At 40.1% G+C, this 21,337-nt stretch overlaps 1 protein-coding gene across 9 annotated transcripts in view; it reads right to left on the bottom strand.

Moving 5' to 3' along the window:
- Window positions 1-21,337, bottom strand: part of Dst (dystonin) — a 316,182-nt gene that overhangs the window by 234,854 nt on the left and 59,991 nt on the right. For all 9 annotated transcript variants that reach the window (XM_033756553.1, XM_033756561.1, XM_033756554.1 and 6 more), the window contains one exon: window positions 2,220-2,281. In XM_033756553.1, the coding sequence (XP_033612444.1) occupies window positions 2,220-2,281 (62 nt within the window). The remainder of the gene's footprint in view (window positions 1-2,219; window positions 2,282-21,337) is intronic.

Genomic DNA, 21,337 nt, shown 5'->3' with positions numbered 1-21,337 from the left:
GTTTTCCTAATTTCTTTCTCTGTGAGTGCCTTGTTAGTTTATATGAATGATATTGATTTTGTGTGCTGATTTTGTATCCCGCAAGGAGTCTTTTAGTGGAACAATTTTTTTTAGTGGAATTTTTTGAGTCTTGCAAGTGGAGGATCATGTCATCTGCAAATAATGACAATCTGACTTTGCCTTTTCCTGTATGTATCTTTTTACTTTCTTTCTCTTCACTGACTCCTCTTCTAGCTAATGTTTTGAGGCTCTAGTGATAGTAGTTTAAATTGTGTTAAAGAATAATACATAAATGTTCCTGCCATCCATAGTTTACCTAGAAACTTTGATTTGTGAGGTAAATAACTGGTCTACCGAGTGTATGACAATACTTACAGAGGCAGCAGACACGAACAGGTTAACTGGCTTTACTCCTAAAAGTACTGTAAAGGAGGATGAATCACAAGGAAAACATTCATGCACACTCACCAGCTTGAGGGCAAACTTAGTCATGCATACAAGTGAAAACCCAGAACCCTAAACTTAAGGGTTACTGGAAAAAGCAATGTCTGCTCACCAACAAACACGTTTTAATAAACCAGTCTATTTACTTTAAATAAATGCAATTTTAGCTCTGGTAAGTATAAAACAAGGCTATATTAAATTACTTTCTGGAGAAAAGGTTACACTATTTAAATCCCCACCAAATTTTTTTAAGAAAAAATGTTTCCACATACTGATTTAACAGTAACTCCAGATCTGGGGATATGGCTCAGTGGTTCTGCAGCCTGCCTTGCAAGCGCAAGGGCCGAAGGAGTTCAATCCCCAGTACCACAAAAACAAAACAAAAGCATCTGAAGAAGCATCTATCACATACTCCCAGTACTAACAACGTCTTTGCTGGGTATGATGGCACACGCCTGTAATCCCAGCACTCAGGAGGCTGAGGCAGGAGGATTGCTGTGAGTTCAAGACCAGCCTGGGCTACATAGTGAGGTCCAGGTCAATCTCAACTACACAGTGATACCCTGTCTCAAAAAAAACAAAACAAAACTAACTCCACAAGCATTTCAAAGCTGCAACAAGGTCTACCTTTCCCAGTTATGCAAACACTTACAAGCTATCTATGCAAACTCTTACAAGCTATCCATGCCAGAGTCATACTGGGCATGGAGTAGGAACTATTATACAGCTGCACAGATCATAACTTCCTAAATCACAGGGATCAGTTAGCAAATAGCTGAAACTCCAAGCAACAATAAACAGAAAGGACTGATGAAGAAAGGTCTGCTTGAGGACAGCTGCTGCAGGCCTCACTGTCCAAAGGAGCAGCACTACAAAGAACTGAGCTCCTTGGAGTCATAATGAGGTTAAGAAAAGTAATTCAATTACATTAAATGAAAATTAACAAGGTAAAACAAAAATGTAGAAAAGACAAAATTTTTTAAGTTATTTAAAAGGTGAGGACCATGCCCACTACCAGTGCAAGGGTAGAGGGCCTCCAGGACCCTCTAGAATGAGCCACCAGCACATTTTTTTTCCACCTAAGACTAAGATTTCAGTCAAATGTACAAGGCAGAGAACACACAGAGAAGTATGCAATTTTAGTTTATTCTTTTCTGTTCATTGTGGTGCTGGGGATTAAACCCAAGGTCTTCATATCAGTCCTTTTGTTCTTTTGTTCTTTAATGCAGTGAGGTCTCCCTACGTCACTAAGTTGCCCAAGCTGTGCTCCAACTTGGCTCGGCCTCCCAGTGATGGGATTAGGCATTTGCACAATCACATCTTCCCTTAGATTCTACCTGAATGATTTTATTCCCTTTTTTCTCTCCTTATTCTTCAATTATTCTTTTATTGTTATCACTTCATTTCTCATAGACACAGAATCTGAATCGTCAGAGAGAAAAAAAATCTTACTAGAGCTGTAACTTTTCCATCCCCTGACATATAAATACTTACAGATTTCTTAAACTACTGAGATTTTTTAGGTCCAATAATGGCAGGTTTTACTAATGTCAGAAATACACTGTAATCAGTGGGTACTTCGCTTTCCGCCTCTATCATTACCCACAAGCTACACACCAGCTAATTATAGACACCCAATATGCTATGAAATGTTCTACAATGTAAACTTTTGAGTTGATACTCAAAAGTTGTTCTGCAGGGCTATACAATCAAGTACTGCCCAACAGACCAAATAAGCAAAACAATTCCAAGATGTGAAAGAAATAAAAACTGACCTTCATGAGATGCTGATTTATCCATTTTGTAAATGTTTTCTTTTGCACTTTGTCCCGTTCATCTGGAAGATTAAAAAGGAGATATAAGGGTTGGCACAATCTATGCATGGGAAATTTGGTGGTCATGCAGATAAACAAAATAGAATAAGATATTCAAAAGATATCGTTCAGTGCATCTGAATTCTCTCAAATTTTGCCAATTTTAGGCCATTTGTAAGGAAATCTTAAAGGGAGGTGGTCAGACTGGTCTCCTCCTGGTGTTTATCTGCCAGGCTTACTCCACCAACCAACACTGTATCAACGTGTTGATAATCCACCATCACCACTACACCACACCAGGAAGTTCTCTAACCTAAACCCTTCTAACTTCCAGATAACCCACACAGAACTCCCCAAAACACTTTAACATATTTATATCCCATTTGCTCTTTACAACCATACTATGTCATTCCCCTTTTACAGAAGAAAGCAGTCTCCAAGAGGTTCCAAGAGGTCTCCATAGTAAAGTCTTATAAAAGCCACAGCCTATGCTGCTCCCCTCCTGGATCCCTGCACTGAATGATCTGATAACAAAGAATCACTACAGCCAGACTCTCACTGCAGTGAGTGATCTTGCCCTGGCCACTACAGACACAGCACAGAGAGAAGGAAGGAGCAGAAAAAGTGGGTTTAAGAAGTTGGGAAAGCTCTGATTTATGAAGCTGTTATTTCAAAGGAGAATCACAGTCTTCCAACCCAACACTGAGAGCTATCATTTACTGCAGTCTTCCTCCCCACTTCGAGGCAGTAATTCACTGCTCTGTTCCCTCCTTCCTTTGTGTCGGGTAATAACATCTCTTTTCCTTTCCCTGATGCTCTTCTCTCCACTCCCACCACAGTTCAGATGTGCCCCGTCTGTGCCTAGGGATTAAGATAGATGCTGCTGTCTTTCCTTGTCTGCTCTCCTTATCCCCAAATCTCTTTAAGCTATTGAGATATGATATTTCTTTGAAAATATTTGCCCTAATTATCAAAAGTATTTATGCTCTTTACAATAATCTGAAAATAAGCAAAAATATAAAAACAAGTCGCTAGGGAAAATAGATGCAAGAGCAGACAAAAACTACAAATGCTAGTATTTACAAATCAGAAATAAGAAAAAAGTGAATGCCTTATTGTATAAGGTAGCAAAAGTAGACAGGTAACCCACTAAAACAGAAAAGAAAAAAAACTAATGCCCACAGGTTCTCAACCTCACTTAACAAACAGTAACATAACACAGAAAACACTTTTTAATCTATAAAAGTACCAAGATTTTATGGAAAAAAGTGTGTGTAGAAAGGACACAGGGAACAGACATTCATATGCTGCTAGTGGAAACGTAATCTGATTTAAATCTTCTATACCTGCATCTTTTAAACATAGTCACTAGTCACATCTAATTAAGTTTAAACCTGAATTAATTCAACAAAATAAAATTAACAGCCCAGCTTTCTGATTGCTTTAGTGACAATTCAAAAGCTTAAGAGATACACGTAGCTAATGGCTTACACTGAAAAAACAGAAAGAGAACATTCCCTCCATCACCGTAACTCCTACTAGACAGTGCTGCTCTGGAGTAGAAGTCCAAGGGACAGCACTGCTCTAGAGCCATCTGCCAAGCAAGGTATATAAAAAAAATTTTTTTAATATGTACACCTTTCCCCAGAAAATCTACTTCTAGAATGTATTCTCAAATTAAAATCATGGTGTGTACGAAATGCACTATAACAATACAAATCAAAATATTCACAAGAGCAAAACACAGTTTTTGAAAAAACAGTAAGGACATGGGTAGAAATGTTCTAGCAAAGCTACTCATGACGGCATAGTATTTACCACTATCCTACATTTAAATGCCAGTATGAAGTTTGTAATTTCATGGGCCTTTCTTCTCCAAACTACCAACCTGAAATCCTTTCCATTTCCTACCACTGACAGGGAGGAACCAAAAGATGACTAAACATAATCTATCACTTGGTTTTGCCTACAACAAACACTTTTCAAAAAATGCCCAGAACTCTAGTCTGCCTCCTAATGTGTGGTGCTTCAGTTCATGAACTTAATTCATTCCACAATTATGGAAGAGATGGCCATGGTCCTGTGTCACCTGATGCAGAACTCACAAACAAAAGCAAAATTTTGCCAAACTCTTCGGTTAGCAAACCAAACTATTTGCACACAAAAGTGTGTGTGAACCGGGGTGCCACTGTATTTAGTATTTAAAGAAGGGAGAAGGGGTTGTAGAAAGCAGGCCCAAAAGGTAAGGCTTGCTAATTCTGAGCATATTTGCTCCAAACTTAGGCTGAAATGGTCATATCTGCCTGATTCCAAATGTAAAATCCCAAGCACTTTAATAACGTCAAGAACACATTAATAATCATTAACCTATACTATCAGCCACACAATATTAATTACTGTTGGTCCCATAAGGGCTATCATCTACATCTTATTTATCTTTGTACACCTCATACTAAATGCCATGGTGTTTGTATGCACTCAACAAAGAGATGATCGTGGTGTGAATGATGTTTCAGAAAGGACAAGCTGCCTCTGGAAAACTGTAGAATTACTTACCTATTTATGCACAATAGTGTATAAGGCTGTATCTCTTAAAGCAATAATGATATCATGAATGTTTTTTGACTGTAAAAAAAATCAAAACAAACCTGAATTATACTAAGTATGTAAGGCAAGAACAAAGAGATCTTGTAGTCCTCCTTACTGATGCAGATTATGAACTTTCCTCATTTGCTCACTCAGTCACTGATCAGGTGCTCTGAAGAGCCCAGGGTCACAGTGGTGCTTAGACCACCAGGCTGGAGAGCACGAGCCTGGGGCTCCGCAGGTCATCCCCTGAAGAGGATGCTTCTGACAAGGCAGTGTGGCCTGCATACCAGCTGAAAAAGGGTGAGAACTCAGCACCTTAGCAAGCATAAAAGGAAAGGACTCCAGCACTCAGGTGAGGTTCAGAGAGAAAGACAGGTAGCAAGAGAGCCACCTGCAGATTTTTCCAACAAAAAAATAACAACAACAACAAAAAAAAAACACCAATTCCGTAATTGCTGAAAGAACCATGGCAAGAACCGAGACACTTCTACTACCCCCAAGATATTGGCATCTTTCAAATGAGAGTGCTGCACACACTTGAATCACAGACAAGGAGGTAGGGAATCAACTCTACTGTGTAGAGTGAACCTGAACAAGGGATTACAAACAAGGAAAGCTCCGTACACCAGAGACTAGCACTCATCTCACCATTTCAGCGGTGCTTGTCTAAGTTCCCAGCAAAAGAAAACGGAACAAAAAAAATACTAATAGTAATATTCATATTATTCCCATCCAATTAACAACCTAGGGTCCTAACATTAAATCATCAGTAGGAAAAAAAAGCATTAAAATATTTTATTAGAAATCTTTGTAACTCAGGAATAGACAACTTCTGTATCAAGTTACAAGATACAGGCTTAAGTTACTCCCATAACGTTTAATGTATTTAATCTTCGTGTAATAATATGAGCTCTTACAAAACTACTCCATCTCATTAAATTTCATGTATTATATAATAATTGTCCTCTTACATATTTAAAGATTAACAAAATAATTTCTTATTTTCTCAATTAATAAAAACCAGGCATAAACTTTAAGAAATACAAAAAGGTAGAACATAGGTTCTAAGGATTAGGTTGCCTAACTTCTTACCCAAGAAGTGTATCAAGAAAGTGAATTTAAATAATTTGGCTCCCAGCACAGAGGAAAGATTCACTTAGATAATGTAACTACTAACAGGCTCTTTTGCTCATTGAGTTTGTGCTATAGTTTTGCTGCTACAGCTCGAAAGCACTGCTGAAACTGAAGTGATGCTAAATATTGAGTAGCTATTACTGAGGTAGTATCCAGGAATTATGATGTACAATTCAAGCACACGAATAAAGTACAAAGAATGAAGCTAAGTAACATCTATCACTCAGCATTAGGAAATTCTGACACTGGTTTCTAACTAATAACCTAAGCCTTTTCTTTTAAGCCAAGAGAAACCCAGAAGAGTCCCAGGGAAGCTCATGAACACTAGAATGTTTCTGCAGCACCACAATAACGAGAAAAGAATCAATGTGAACTGTCAGCATATCAACCTTCTCAAGTGGGGCAGTTTACAATCAGAATAATTTAAGTCTGGGAAAAAACTGTGGTTTTACCACTTTCTATACACATTGTTTCAAAAGAGAGTATTCCACATCACACCATCTAATTTTCCAATTTCAAGTCTCATGGTGATTATTTCATTTCAGTCAGGGTTCTCTAACACTGACATTTGTATTTAGGGCAATGTTGCTATGACAACAAGAAAAGAGGGTTGTCATTCCAGTGATCTTAACCAACTTCTGGTTTTACAGGCTTCACTTACTCTTCTGAATAAAGTTTTATAATCTTTGTCCACTTGAGTAATACTTCATTTGTAGTTTTAAATGAAAATATACATTTATGTTTACCTTAGAAAGTACAACGTAACTTAAAATATGTAACTCTGACTGTAAATAACAATAGAATTTAAGGAAAAAATTTAGAAGTGCAGAAGGAACATTCATTATAACAACCTACACTAACTGGTTTTCAGGAAAATCCAGTCAAAACTCAATGCCCTCAGTGTCACACACATAGTAAATACTGAGTTTATATAAAGCATCCCACACACACCAGGCAGAGAAGTCCTTCCACAGAGCTTTAAAAGTTACCAGGCTTCCACCAAGATTTAAGTGGTGCCCCAGGTCTGTGCCACTCCCACTCCACAAGCCAAAGCAGGTAGCACGAAGATCTTTTCCCAGCTCCAAAAACACAAACGTGGCAAGAAGGGAAAACTTATTACTAACCCATGCAGCACATCTGTCCCACCAGCCTTGCGTTCCAATCTTGATCATTTTTCATGACCTGCAGGAAATCTGCGGAACAGCTCCCAAAACTCTCTCAGTACACATGCTGTGTCAGAGTCCTGTAAACTTTCTACGTACAAAGGAAAACACTGACTCCTACTTGCAAGCTGAAAATGAGTCAACGCCCCCTTTAAAGCAAACATTAGCAAAGCCAGACTCCTATACTGCCTCCTGCGGTATACACACAGCTGTTACTAAAAGGAAACTACATTGTCCATTTTCCTTTTAATCTTTATAATAATTCACTTAAAAACAGAGTTTTGATTCCCTTTTTCTTCCTCTGTCATGAGACAAACCAATAGGACATTAGATTTTACAGCTAAACTAACTCTTTACACTCTCTCCTTTCTAACAGCCCAGGCAGAATTCCCCTTCAATAAAAACACCCAGTCCAAACTGCATAACTTTTCTAGATATACGTGCTACAAAGGTGACTTAAAAAACAAAGCTCATTTTTATAGGCTAGACATAGCCTTCGGTAGAATACCACTGTCAAATATTCCTTTATGCAAACAATAGAGAAATTGTCACTTGGATCTTACAACAATTTAATTTAGAGCTATGAAAACCAGAGTTTGGCGACATTAAGAAACTGTGTCATGGGGCCAGGGATTTAGCTCAGTGGTTCGGTGGCCTGCCTTGCAAGCGCAAGGACCTGAGTTCAATCCCCGGTACCAAAAAAAAAAGAAAGAAAGAAACTGGGTCAGGAGCCAGGCACAACGGTAAGTACTGCACTTGAGAGTCCAACACTAGCAGGCAGAGGCGGGAAGAACATTGGAGCCTAGGAGTTCGAGGCCAGTGAGACCCGGCCTCACAAAGAAAAAGAAAGAAGGAAATGGGTGCAATGGGTAGATAAGGAGCATAACGGAGGATAGCTATTGGGAAGTAGGAAGAAAATGTCCAAACGGGAAGGGGAAGAAGAAAACAGAATCAAAGGAAAAAATAGAAACAAACTCTTTGTAAATGGGAAAGGAAAGAAGGGCTTAAAGGGAGGGAAGGGGGGAGGAATGGGAAAAAAAGAAAAATTAAGATATATAATGTACAAGTACAAATTCCCTATGATGAATGTGATCAATATGTACGATTAAATATGTACTTATTTTTAAAATTAGTCCAAAATCCACAACATGAGTGAAACTGCAAGTCTGATTCTAAAACCTACTTCTTTTCTATGTCAGATAATAGACCTCCTAATCTAATAATGCAGGGAAAAAAACAAAAAATCTTCCATTTATAAGGCTTTCAGTTTTAAACAGGAATAAATAAATGAAGCAAAATACTGAGAACAAGCAATAGACCAAGCATCTTCAGCAGTCCTGTTTATCTGAAATATCAGACAAAAAGGCCTTCCTGAATAGAAAATGCCAACAGTAACTATAACAAGTAAAGCATATCACTATTTTCAGCAATATGGGGCCAGCAAATCTGACATGTCAAGGGAAAAGACACCACAAAGCACTGCTCGACTAGGAGTTTCTGGGGTATTCTGAAATAGCCTTACATGATATCTAATTCTATTCTAAATATACTATAGATGAATAAACTGGATCTGCTGCTTTAAGTCTAATAGCCCTTAAACACTTTCATACAGATGGCCTAAAGGTGCCAAAATCTGGTAAGGAAATTCATGTGCAATGAACAGTATCATTTACGTATCTTTTGAATATCCTCTACAGAGAAGCCTCAGCCTACCTACCACACTGAAAACAGGATCATAATAGTAACAGCCAGCCCTGAGAGACCATTTAATGTCTGCGGCTGTTCCCAGGTACGCACCCATACAATACACATATACTGCCTCTCACACTCAGAGCTGCCCTTGAGATTATTCAAACTCATAGATGAAGAAGGGTAGGATCACAAAGCTATTAAGAGTAGGGGTACAGCCAGGGATTTAGCTCAGTGGTGCCACTGCCTGCCTCTGAAGCACAAGGTCCGAAGTTCAATACCCAGTACCAAAAAAAAAGGGGGTATGCAGTTTGTAAAGCATATTCAACATTATAATTTCATGCTTAGAAAACAAAACTCTTAACTTTTAAAAAATGAGTTAAACAACAGAAAATAAAAGATAGAGCTTAACCTCACCAGTGGTGAGGACACTAAAAGGATGGAATTTACCTTGTGTAGATTCTAAAGAGTAAGGGAGGAAAACCACAATGTTTTACTCAAAGGTTTCATCAGAATTTAGGATGGGAAGGAGACGTCTACATGTATCAATAAGGATCAAAGGTCCTTTTTATTTATTTCTGTGTTAGTGACTAACCTCAGAGCCTTGCATGTGCTAAGCTCAGTCTACCATCTGACTACACTCCCAGTACAAACTGTATTTTTAGTATTATAATATTTTAAGTGGCATCTAAAACGTATACTTATTCACTGGGTACCATGCAATGTTTCCATAGGTGCACACATTACAGAATGTTGAAAACAGGATAACCGTATTTTCCCTCTCAAATATTCATCATTTCCTTGTGGTGAAAACAGTCACATTCCTTTCTTCTAGGATTTCTGAAACAGTATACACAGTCACTCCTTGCGCGAGAGTGCACTGAGCAAGCCCAGCCTCCACGCTGCTCCCGAGCCTCTATGATCGCCAATCTCCTCTCCACCTCTGAGATGACGCAGGGTGGGTGGGGCAGAACTCAAGGCCTCCTGTGTGCCAGGCAAGTCCCCTTCCCCTAAGCAACAGCCCCAGCACTTTAAAAATTGTCTTATTTAGAGACAGCATCTCACTAACAAGCTTAGGCTGGACTTTAGCTTATAGTCCTCCTGCCTCAGCCTTCCAAATACTTGAAACTGCAGGCACGTGCCACTGCACCTGACACCAGAACAGCCTTTTCAGATTCCACACTTGAGTGGGATAATGTGGAATTTGTTTTTCTGTGACCACCACCTAGTTTATTTCATGATGACTTCCAGCTGTACCCACACTGTCACAAATAATAAGACCTCGTGCTTTTAATAGCTGAATAGTATTGTGTTATGTATAGTTATCACATCTAGATGGAGAATTAGATTAATTCCATTTTCTGACTTGTGGGCGTGTGAATTTTAACAGGTATAAATTTTGAAAGACCAAGAAACACTTTACAAAAGGGTGGAAGATGAGGAGAAGGAAGGGGGGAAAAAAGAAGCAGCAGCCAGGTGGTGGTGGTGTGCTGAAAAAATATGGGAAGGAGACGAAGAAGATCTAATCATCTTCTACACCGCTGCCTAGGAATAGCTCTGCAGTACAATACAGTGAAAGTATTAGAAATGAAAAGCTGTAAGATCTTTAACATTACAGGAGGAAAATAAAGTGACAGGAAAAGGTAGCTAGGGTCAGTATAAAGGCCAGATCTTGAAAGCAGTGGATACTGCAGAGCTGGTGCATGGGAACCAGTCAGGATGGATCCAAGCAGCTGCAAAGCACCACGCAGCCCCGCGCATCTGCCCTCAGGCCACCTGCAGGCTCCCAGCCCTGCCTCTCACCCAAGCTACACTGCCACTGCCACCTGACTCAACCTGCAACCACAGCCACCTCAGCCAACACAGTGTGAGACTGGGAGCTGGGGGCAGGGCGCTCACTCCCACTCTAAATGAAAAATATAAACATATATTCCCATGGAAACCTCGTCATGGTTTACTTCTATTGGTACAGAACTAATTCTCCAATTGGCCAATGGTCTTATGACTCACTTGTGTAGGACAGCAGTCACAGAAGATACTACTTAGGAACTCTGAGCCTCAGTCACAACTTGCCTGCCACTCGCTCACCTCCGTCCCCACCTCACCTGTGTGAGTTGTTGCTGTTGGGCACTGGGCAGAAACCCAGGGCCATGATCAAGATGGGCAGGCACTACCACTGGCCTCCATCCCCTGCCCTTACCACCCTGCTTGTGTTAAAGGGATGTCTCAGGCTAGGGATTTGGCTCAGTGGTTCTGCTGCCTGCTTCACAAGCGCAAGGGCGTGAGTTCGATCCCCAGTAACAAAACAAAACAAAACAAAAAAACTGTAAAAGGGATGTTTCATTAGAACAATCCAAAGTTACACTACGAAGCCATTCAACCAAAAAAAGTTTGCAAAATGCAGGGCTGCAACGGGAAAAGCGTGCCAACCCGGTACCTAACAGTGGTTTCTCAGCTCAAAGTGGTTCCCCACACAAAGATCCGTAATCCTCCGGCCACAGCTCATTTCTCGGTAATGCTCATCTGCTGTCCTGGTCGTTCTTAACAACAGTGGATTCTCATCCTTGCATGATCCAAAGAAATATTTTAAGATTCTGAGAAGCTTTCTTCTTACTCATTTCAAGATTCTATTGTTCATGGCTTAAACAGAATTCTTCCTCCTTTGCAGAAATTAAGAGGATGGAAAGACTCCAGGGTTGTCCCTTTCTTACTACTAGTTTTATTCATTTAAATTCCCAATGTTGATTTTTAGGTATTTTATAACTCTTATTTGTTAGTCAATGAATCTAAACAAAACAATATTGATTTCTAAAGCAATCTCTCTTGATCAAGGCATCATCAATGTACAGCTTCTGTGCTAGATAGTATCATTACAACCACACTTTAAAGGAGCTACTGGCATATCTAATTATAGTCTTAAGAAACTCCTAATATTTTCAAAAACCATTTATCACTCTGCCAAAAAGAAAGATGGCAGAGTGATTCAAGGTAAGGCTAGAACAATCTGAAACATACAGCTTCAATAAAATATTTAAATTTATACTCCTAGAAATACTGGAAGATATTGTACATCATCAGAAATGAGAAAAATGTTACACAAAATTATTAGGAAAAATATAAAAAATATTGTCTTAAAATAGTTGGGTGGGAAGACTTTCAAAGCAAGTTAAAACTCAAAAAAAACGAACTTTTAGACTAACAAATTTGACAAAGTACTGATTAAAAAGTAAACAAAATTTTCCACAGCAGAAAGAAAATATCTGCTACAAATGTAAATACCAAGAATAGATTAGTAACTTCTACTAATAAGAAAAAAAGATAGCTCTTCCTAAACAAATAGCATGAACACACAACTCGTAGAAGGAATGCAAATAACTCTTAAACAGGCAGGAAGAGAGGTCTGGTAGAACACTTGCAAACATTGATGTAGGAAAAGATTTTATGAACAGAACCTCAGCTGCACATGAACTAGCACAATATACCAACAAGTGGGATCTCTTATTAAAAAGCATAGGCACAGCAAGAGAAACCACCAACAGTGTAAAGAGACAGCCCACAATGTGGGAAATAATTTTCACCAGCTGTTCCTCAGACAAAGGGCTACTATCCAGAATATATAAAGAACTTTAAAAAAATATCAGACCTCCCAGATTTAAAGACCCAATCCAAAAATGGGCATCTGAAATGAACAGACATTTCTCAAAGAAGTAGAAACAGCAAATAAACATACAAAAAAATGTTCAGCATCACTGGTCATTTGATAGATGCAAATGAAAACAATGCTGAGATTCCACCTCACCCCAGAAAGAATGGCTGCTATCATAAAATCAACCAATAACAAACTCTGGAAGGGTTGTGGGGAAAGAGTAACCCTGCTCCACTGCTGGTGGGAGTGCAGACTGGTGCAACCACTGTGGAAAGCAGTATGGAGATACCTCAAAGAATTAGGATTAGAGGTCCCATTTGACCCAGCTATCCCCCTGCTGGGTATATTCCCCAAAGAACTAAAAGAATCATACCACAATGATATATGCATACCCATGTTCATAGCAGCATAATCTATAACAGCTAAAACTTGGAAGCAGCCCAATTTGCCCATCAATGAGAGACCAATAAAGAAAAAAAATTTTTTAATAAAATGGAGTACTACTCGGCCATAAAAAATGAGAAATTAGACACAGCTAAATGGATGCACACTGAGGTGATAAGTGAAATAAAAAGGACACACATGCAAATACTGAGTAGTTTCTCTAGTGTGAGAAACTGAAAGTGGAAATAAGGACTAAAAGGTATAACAGATAATGTGAAATAGGAAGAAAAAGGACAAAGGGGAAGGGGAAATAGGAGGGGTGCGAGAAAGGAAAGAAGGGAATGGAATTAACACGGGAAACTGGAAACAAAGTCTTTATAGATAGCGAGGGAGAGGAAGTGAAGGCACAGCAGGGGGTTAATCTACCTTCTCTGAACATAAAGAAACTGTACACTGCTACACTAAGAGTTATCTATGACCTAACTTTTTTGGATCCCAGACACTGTAATAGGTGGAAAGTTTCTGTGATGCTTATGATACTAATTTTAAGAAATTAAACTTGCTGAAAAGTTTAAGAGGCAAAAGATTTACACAATCTGAAGAGGAACCAGAGCACTGTTGTACAGTTTAAAATGTCAATCCTGATTCATAAGTCTAGTCAAAAAATACATCCGCCAAATACAAAGATATTATATAAATTGACAAAAACAAATTAAACAAACATCATTTCCACATTACTTATATGTGAGATAAGTGTTACATTTATGAAATTTAGAAAATTTTGCTTTAAAGTCTTTAGTTTTGAAAACTTTTACAGTAACTACTACATATAAGGAAATCAGTTTGCTTTAAAATTCCAATTAATACAAGATACCCTCAAAAGTAGAAGCTCCAGTAGCTCAGATAAAACATAAACAACAAAATACAGTAAATACACATAGTATCTCAAGCCTCTTTAAAATTGTTTCTGAATGAATCCTATTTCCTCTAATGCTATTTTCTTGTCCCAAAGAATGTCCTCTGTAGACAATTTTGGCTAAGGGAGGCAGCTACAATCGAAACAAACAAGACTTAGGAGTTGGGAGGACAACAAGGGATCTACACAAATGTGGGTTTGAATCTTGGCATCCACATAGGGTAGCAATTTCAGTTTGAGAAAGTAATTTAACTTCTGTCAAACACAAATTTTCTCATCTCTACATAAAGCCACCTTCTTCAGATACCCAATCACACAGTACTACTATAAGCATTAAATACAACGATACAGTATAAGTAAGATTGCACAGTAGGGCCTCCACAAGCACTACTGGTTTTCTAGTCACTTTAATCAGTAACAAATATGAATCAAGTACCTGCACCAAGTGTCTATGCTATGCATGGAACTTCACATCATCTCACAATAATAGCTACCACTGTGCTCATCAATGGCTTTACTAATTTTTTTTAAAAAAACTAAATTTCAGAGTTCATAACCTAGCCCAAGGTTTCTATAAGCAAATAACAGTGAAGCTAAGGTTTAATCCAGATTCTGTAATACCTTTTCCACTACACAAGCACAAGCAGTAACAGGTGAGTCAGATTCATATCATCTCCAAAATCAAGAAACTAGGAAAGGGCGTGAGACAGGCTCTCAGCTCTTACCACACCAAATCCAGAAGAAAGAAAACTAAAATAAAATGTCCTCAAGCTGCTAAGGAATCAATTCCCTCAGTGAACTGCTTAAATGCCTCTATTTATAAAGGAATTTGGGAAAAGGCACAGAGAAACTTTTCATTCTGCTCAAGGTGAACATGTAAATCAATACAAGGACAAAAAACAGAACTTCAGGAGTCCTTGTCCTTCTTTCTGGTACCAAACTGCAGGTTACAGCAAACGCTCCGTTCACCTTGACTACAATCAGTCTTTCTTGATTAGATATTGACCAATAGATACTACACTTTGTCACAGTGGCCTGTGGAATAAAACCAAACATACTTCACTACATGGTCTAACATTCATCTAACTGCACTTTTTCACGCAACAGACTTACAAAGAATTCATAGTAAGTCTTTTCAGGTAGTTGTGGTTTCTTATTTTCACCAAGGTTTTGAGATTATTTTCTCAAATTCTGAGGCCGTTCTGACTCACGGAACTGGAAAGCACAGGCGTGATTCACACATGTAAAACACTTTCTCACTCCTGTCATACAAAAGAGCCAGTCATAGAGTGACTCAGCAGCAGGGATAAAAGGGTGTTCACCAAAGACAACTGCCCTCACCACTGGAAAAAAGGTTGTGCTTGGGCTTGCTTCACAAAGGAGGCACCCTCCCACCCAGTTTCTTCATTAAATGAGCTTTACACCTGGCAGAGACAACTACTTTTGTCACAGGACCACCATGCTGGCCCTGTGGGCTTCAGAAGCCACCCTCCAGGTGACTCCACCCACCCCAAAAGGGCTTTGCCAGCCCCACCCTCCGTACCTCGCCCCGTGCAATGGTGGGCAGAAGCAAAGGCACACACTCTAGGTAAAAGCCTGGGCACCAGAGGCCTTCTCCCTGATGCCTCCTCCTGTGGGAAAGAGCCTCCCACCTGTCCAGGTAGGGAAACACGACCAAAGAACAGAGACACAGGCACAGGAGAAGAGTGCTTTCCTCTAGCTCACCCACTAGGCAGTATCACCTTGGGTGGCATCTCTACACTTCAATGCTCTAGAGAAATCTTTCCTTATCATCCTCGTGTACTGCCTAAAAACCAGAGGCCAACCGTGAAAACACAGATACTCTTCTCAGATACCTTTCCAGACATTTTCAAACTACTCTAGGCATCTGTACCCACTAGCATTTGAATAGTGGTCTCAACTTTCAAATTCCGTAATCAATCCTATCTGTCTCCATGAGAAAGAATCATGTGACACAGGCACATCAGAAGAGAAAGAAGGAGCCGGAGGCTTTGGCCCTAGGAGAAGTATACTCAGTGAGTAGAGGAGGGGAGCAGAAGGCACAAGTGGATGCTCTCCTACTGTCCCCTAATGGGGACTAGGACGGAGGCCACCTTTGGTTCCACTGGTGCAGACTAGATACAGAACCCTGTAAGTCTGGCTGGGGCAACTGCCAGGGGCTCACCCTAGCATGGAGAGGGACTTCCATTGGAAAGGCTGTAGAGTGGGTCACTTAGTAACAGTGGAGCACTTGGACTTCAGCAGTGGCCAAGACGGGCAGGCATTCAGGCCAATCAGGGCAGTGGAGGACGCAGCATGAACCACAGAATGGGCCCCAAGCTCACCAGCTGCTGACCTGACAATCATTGGCCTACAGGATGCCAGGCATTCACGTGGGAAAAAGGCATACACCCTCAAGAGGCAGGGCACTTGTAGAAGACCCTAGCAGGCACAAGCACACTGTAGTACTAAGAAAGGTAAGATCACAGAAGCCACATCTTTCCTAGATACCCAGAGAAAAAGAAGGAAGTGGGGAGGAGCTACAACAAGAATCAAATAACCAAGTATTTTTATCCAGTAGAAACAATCAACAGAGAGACTGTTAGGTTCACATTAGACTATGCTCTGAAACCCACTCAATTGTAGTACATTTTCTCTATTAAAGAAGGTAGAACTCATGAAGAGGACCAGATCAACTAGGAGATGAATGAGAACATACTATCTATATTTCCAAGTTGAATCATGAATTGAATCTTTCAAGCTTATTACACAGAACAGAAAAATTTCTTGTTTTAAGTGAATGTGGCCAAATAACAAAGTCCTGATAAATGAAATGACAGTGAAAGTAGCGCCCAGGAGCACAGGAAAATTTTCTTTGCAAGCCACTGTGGCACACCCTTGCCCTTTGCAAGAATCATGAGGGAGGCTCAATACCACCCTGGACTCAGGCAGCTCATAAAGCTGTGGAAGTAAGTTACAGTGGACCCTTGGGTTACGATCAGCTTCACAAACAAACAACTTGGGTTACCACCAGAATTTTAGTTTTAACTTACAACCAAAGTCTTGAGTTATGACCCAACTGGTTGTACAAAAATATTTGCAATGTCAGAAAAGCATATTTAAGTGTATGTTAGCGTCAGCCTAAGCCCAGATGCTTGTGTTTATGGACATGATTTCAGTCAGTGCTTTATATAATCACTATGATTACTGCTATCAAAATGGCCCCAAAAAAGCTTAGAAAAGAAGTTAGCAAAAATAAAGAAAGCAATCACAATTGAAAAGAAGGAAGAAATTTATGGAGAAATATGAGAATGGTGTTCATGTGATCCATGTGGCTAATATGTACAGCGTGCTGAAATCCACCATCCTGACAATCCTACAGAGAAAAGATCTGTATAGAGAAGCTAGTGTCAGGCCAATGATTTAGCTCAGAGACACCACACCTGCCTCACAAGCGCAAAGTCTTAAGTTTGATCCCCCATACCAAAAAAAACAAAAAACAAAAAACTAGTGTTGCTAAAGGTGTTACTCAAATTATTAAGTCAACGGGCCAGGGATTTAGCTCAGTGGTGCTGCTGCCTCAACAAGAACAAAATCCCAAGTTTGATCCCTGGTACAAAAAAAAAAAAAATTAGTAAGTCATGATCAACAGTGTTAGACAAGGAAGAAAAGCTATTATTAGTGTGAATAAATTAAAGGCAAGGCAAGGCCTGAGTCTATAATCTGTGAAAAAGCTAGGGCTATAAATGTAGATCTCATAAGAGATCATTCAAAAATGAATGATAAGGATGAAACATTTTTTGCCACTGAGAGGTATTTTCGTAATTTTAAATCAAGAACTGAAGTTCACAGCATAACTAGGTATGGTGAAGCGGCCACTGCTGATAAAAGAGCTGCTGAAAATTACATACATTACTTCAAAATGATGATGCAAAGAAACAGCTTTTGCTCTCATCAAGTTTTCAACTGTGATGAAAATGGCCTTTGGAAGAAAAGGAGAATACAATTACCCCAAAAGAGGAAAAAAAATGCCAGGTGACAAGCCTATGAAGGATAGGCTAACCTCACTGCTATGTGCCACTGCAAAAGGTGAACTCAAGATAAAGCCTCTCTTCATTTATCACTCAGCAATTCCGAGAGTGTTCAGAAAACATGAAGTCATAAAGAATAGGCTAGGGGTCATGTGGAGACCTAACACAAGAGCCTGGGTAACAAGTGTACTTTTTCTTGAGTCATCAGAGTGGCTTTCTGTCCTACTGTTAAGAAATGTTTAGCGGACAAAGGTTTATCACTCAAGGCTCTCCTCACCATGAACAATGCTCCTGCTCACCCATGAGATTTGGAAGAACTGGCTGAAGAATTTTCATGACTCTCAGTCAAGTTCCTCCCACCTAATACAACTCCTCTACTGCAGCATATGAACCAGCAGGTTACAGCTAACTTTAAGAAGCATAAACCAAGAAACTGTTCCTGAAGAACTTCCAGATGATCTCAGGTACAGAGTTATCCCTTCAAGAGTTCTAGAAAGAACCTTACAACATCCTTTCCTGTGTGGGGTTGAAAAATCCTGAGTCCATGTCTAAGGACACCAAGACCTGCCTGGAAAAAAGTGCGGCCTAAAATTATACAGGAGCGAGAGAGACTGAAGGCTGTGCAGAGAGGCCTGAGCCTTCGAATGACCCTGTGTTTGATGACACCATCACTATAGCAGAGTCCACAGGTTTGCAGGTAGACAGTGGTGATGTGGAGAAACTTAGAGGAGCTGTCCACAGAGGAACTTCAGCAACTTCTGGCTGAGCAACAGAGAGGGGCTTTCTGAAGAGGAGAGGGAGTGTCAACAATCAGTGAAGCAAAGTTCTTCTGAACTAAAGGAACTCCTGTAAAGGACACAGCTACAAACATTTGTAGAGAAGACCCACCCAGACGAGAAAAAGCCAATCACTGCATTCACTTGCTTTATGACAATGTCATGCCACACCACAGAACAGGGTTACAGAAAAGACAGAACAGACCGCCTTAGACCAGTCTTTAATTCTGAAAAGGTTGCAACCTAGTGATCCAGAAGCAGGTCCTACCTAGTGGGCTACAGACTCTCCCAAGGAGAGAAAGGACACAAGAGCCAGACTCCTGATGTTCTTATGGAGGGGATTCTCTTTCCAAACAGTATTACCTTCCATTTCGTCCTCCCTTCCTGCAAGCTAAAGATGTCCACTTGAATGGTAAGTACAGTATAAAATTGTCACTTCTGGTAAACTAGGCCCATTTTATAACCTTTGGAATCACTTCTCAGCCTTTCCGCTAAGAACAAGTGCATAACTTTTTGGTGAATATACTAGGAAAATTACTGGTGTTTCTGGTAAATTTGCATATTATGCAACTTTTTTTTCTATGAAAAGATTTGTTAAGGGTGCTCTGGGAGGTTTGGAATACATGGGTATTTTTATTATTTCTTATGGGAAAAATAGTTTTGGCTTACAACCAACATGAGTTACAACCAGTCCTCACAAATGAATTGAGTTCATAAGTCAAGGGTCGACTACAAAAGGGAGCCTCAAACCAGGCATGAGAGATGCATACTTGAAATCCTAGCTCTCTAAGAGGCTGAGGCAGGAGGATCACAAGTCTGAACCCAGTCTGGACAACTTAGCAATTTATAGAGACCCTGTCTGAAAATAAACACTACAAAAGGGCTAGGGATGTAGCTCAGCATGAAGGCCCTGGACTCAATCCCTAGTAATACATGCACACACACACACACACACACACACACACACACACACACACACACACGGAACCTCAGTCGGTGAGACAAGGTAGTTATAACCCTGCCAGCCTGGACTGTCTTCTACTGGGCTCTGTTATGTGAGAAAAAAGTAAGCATTCTCTTTAACTCATTAGCAAAACAGAATCAGAAAAAGCAACAAGAGAACCTTAATAGCATCTTTCTGCCCCTTTTATCTTATACAGACTACCAAGATTAGGACAGTGCCAAACCAATCAATAGTAATCACACAAACTTAACCCAAGCATCTCACATTCTAGATTCAGCCACCTCTGAAAAGTCCTATGACCACAAAAGGCTTTGGGGGAACATCCAGACATAAACCATAACACCTTCAAAGGAATAACTGACTCTCTTTAGAAAGACAACAGAAGATTCCACAAACAAAGATATACACCATGGCTCTAAAACTCCTGTTTAGTTTCTTAAAGTGAACTGTAATATCCTTAAGTCATTAAATTATTTGGTATTTAGATGAATTTTTTTGATTATTAAGCATAACATATTTTGCTAGGGATTTAGCTCAGTGGTTCCCCTGTCTACCCCACAAGCACAAGGACCGGAGTTCGATCGCCGGTACCAAAAAAAAAAAGAATAATATATTTCATGGCTATTTATCTAAATGACTGACCCAAAAAGTTACCAATTTTTGGCCTTGAATCAGAGTTGAGAAGATTAAGGGAGACAGATAATACAGAAGCCACAGCCACGCTGTGAGAGAGGTCATGCTGGCTCCCACCACCCTCCTGGCTGAGCTAAGGGTCCCAAAAAAGGCGGAAATGACTAAAGACCATGGTGCCAAGACAGTCTTTACAGGGATGGCAGGAAGGAAATGAAGGGCCCTTCCACTAATGGAAAACCTCAAGTGAATATTAATTCTGCACCACCTAACATGAAATTTTTAAACAAAAATGGGCCACATAAACATTCGCAGAAACAATTCAGATACAGGTTACTCTTTATTATGTGTCTTCTTTTAAAGAAATCTACCTTCCAGATAAATTCTAGTACAGTACAAACAACATTTCTAAGGAAAAAAAAAAAACCAAACAACCAAATAACTGTAGTTATTCCAAGATGCCTGATGAAATGAAGATGGCGCCTGCTGTGGTTTGGATCTAGAAGGCCCCCCCAAAACAGCATGCACTCAGGGCTGCAGCATGGAAATGCTATCCTCGTCCCTGGACCAAGGGTGAGTTCAGGGGTAAATGTGTTGTAGGGCCCACTTGAGGGAAGGTTACTGGGGACCTGTGGTGAAAGGAGCCGCTCCCTCCCTGGCTCTCCCTTCTCTCTGCTTCCTTTCTGCTTTCCTCCGTGGCAGGCCCATCCACCATGCTGTTGCTACCTGGGAGCTTGCCAACCATGGGCTGAAACCTCTGAAACTGGGAGCCAAGAGAAACCTCTCCCTTAAATTACGTGTGTTAGGAACTGTGTCTCAGCAATTAGAACGTGACTAAAACAGCATCCGAGGAACATGTCGACACGGTCTGTAGATCCCACGTCATATGAATCCCTGGTTTTTCCAACACAGCAATGGCTCTAACTGACCTTGTTAGATGCCACAGTGAGTTCAGGTGAGTGCTTAAGGGCCCATCTATGTGCCCGAGATGAACAGAACTAAGAGGTAAATGAAACGAGTAACCCAAGACCACACCATGTGATCCCATTTATGTGAACATCAACTTCATTAGGCAATCTGTAGAGACAGATTACTGGGTGCCTGTAAGGGAAGCTAGGCCAGATGGAGAAAACAGGAAGTGACTGCTACAGAGCATG

Source organism: Fukomys damarensis, unplaced genomic scaffold (assembly GCF_012274545.1).
Source record: "Fukomys damarensis isolate Sample0158 unplaced genomic scaffold, DMR_v1.0_HiC HiC_scaffold_27, whole genome shotgun sequence".
NCBI classification, from domain to species: domain Eukaryota; kingdom Metazoa; phylum Chordata; class Mammalia; order Rodentia; family Bathyergidae; genus Fukomys; species Fukomys damarensis.
This window is presented reverse-complemented; position numbering and strand designations above follow the sequence as displayed.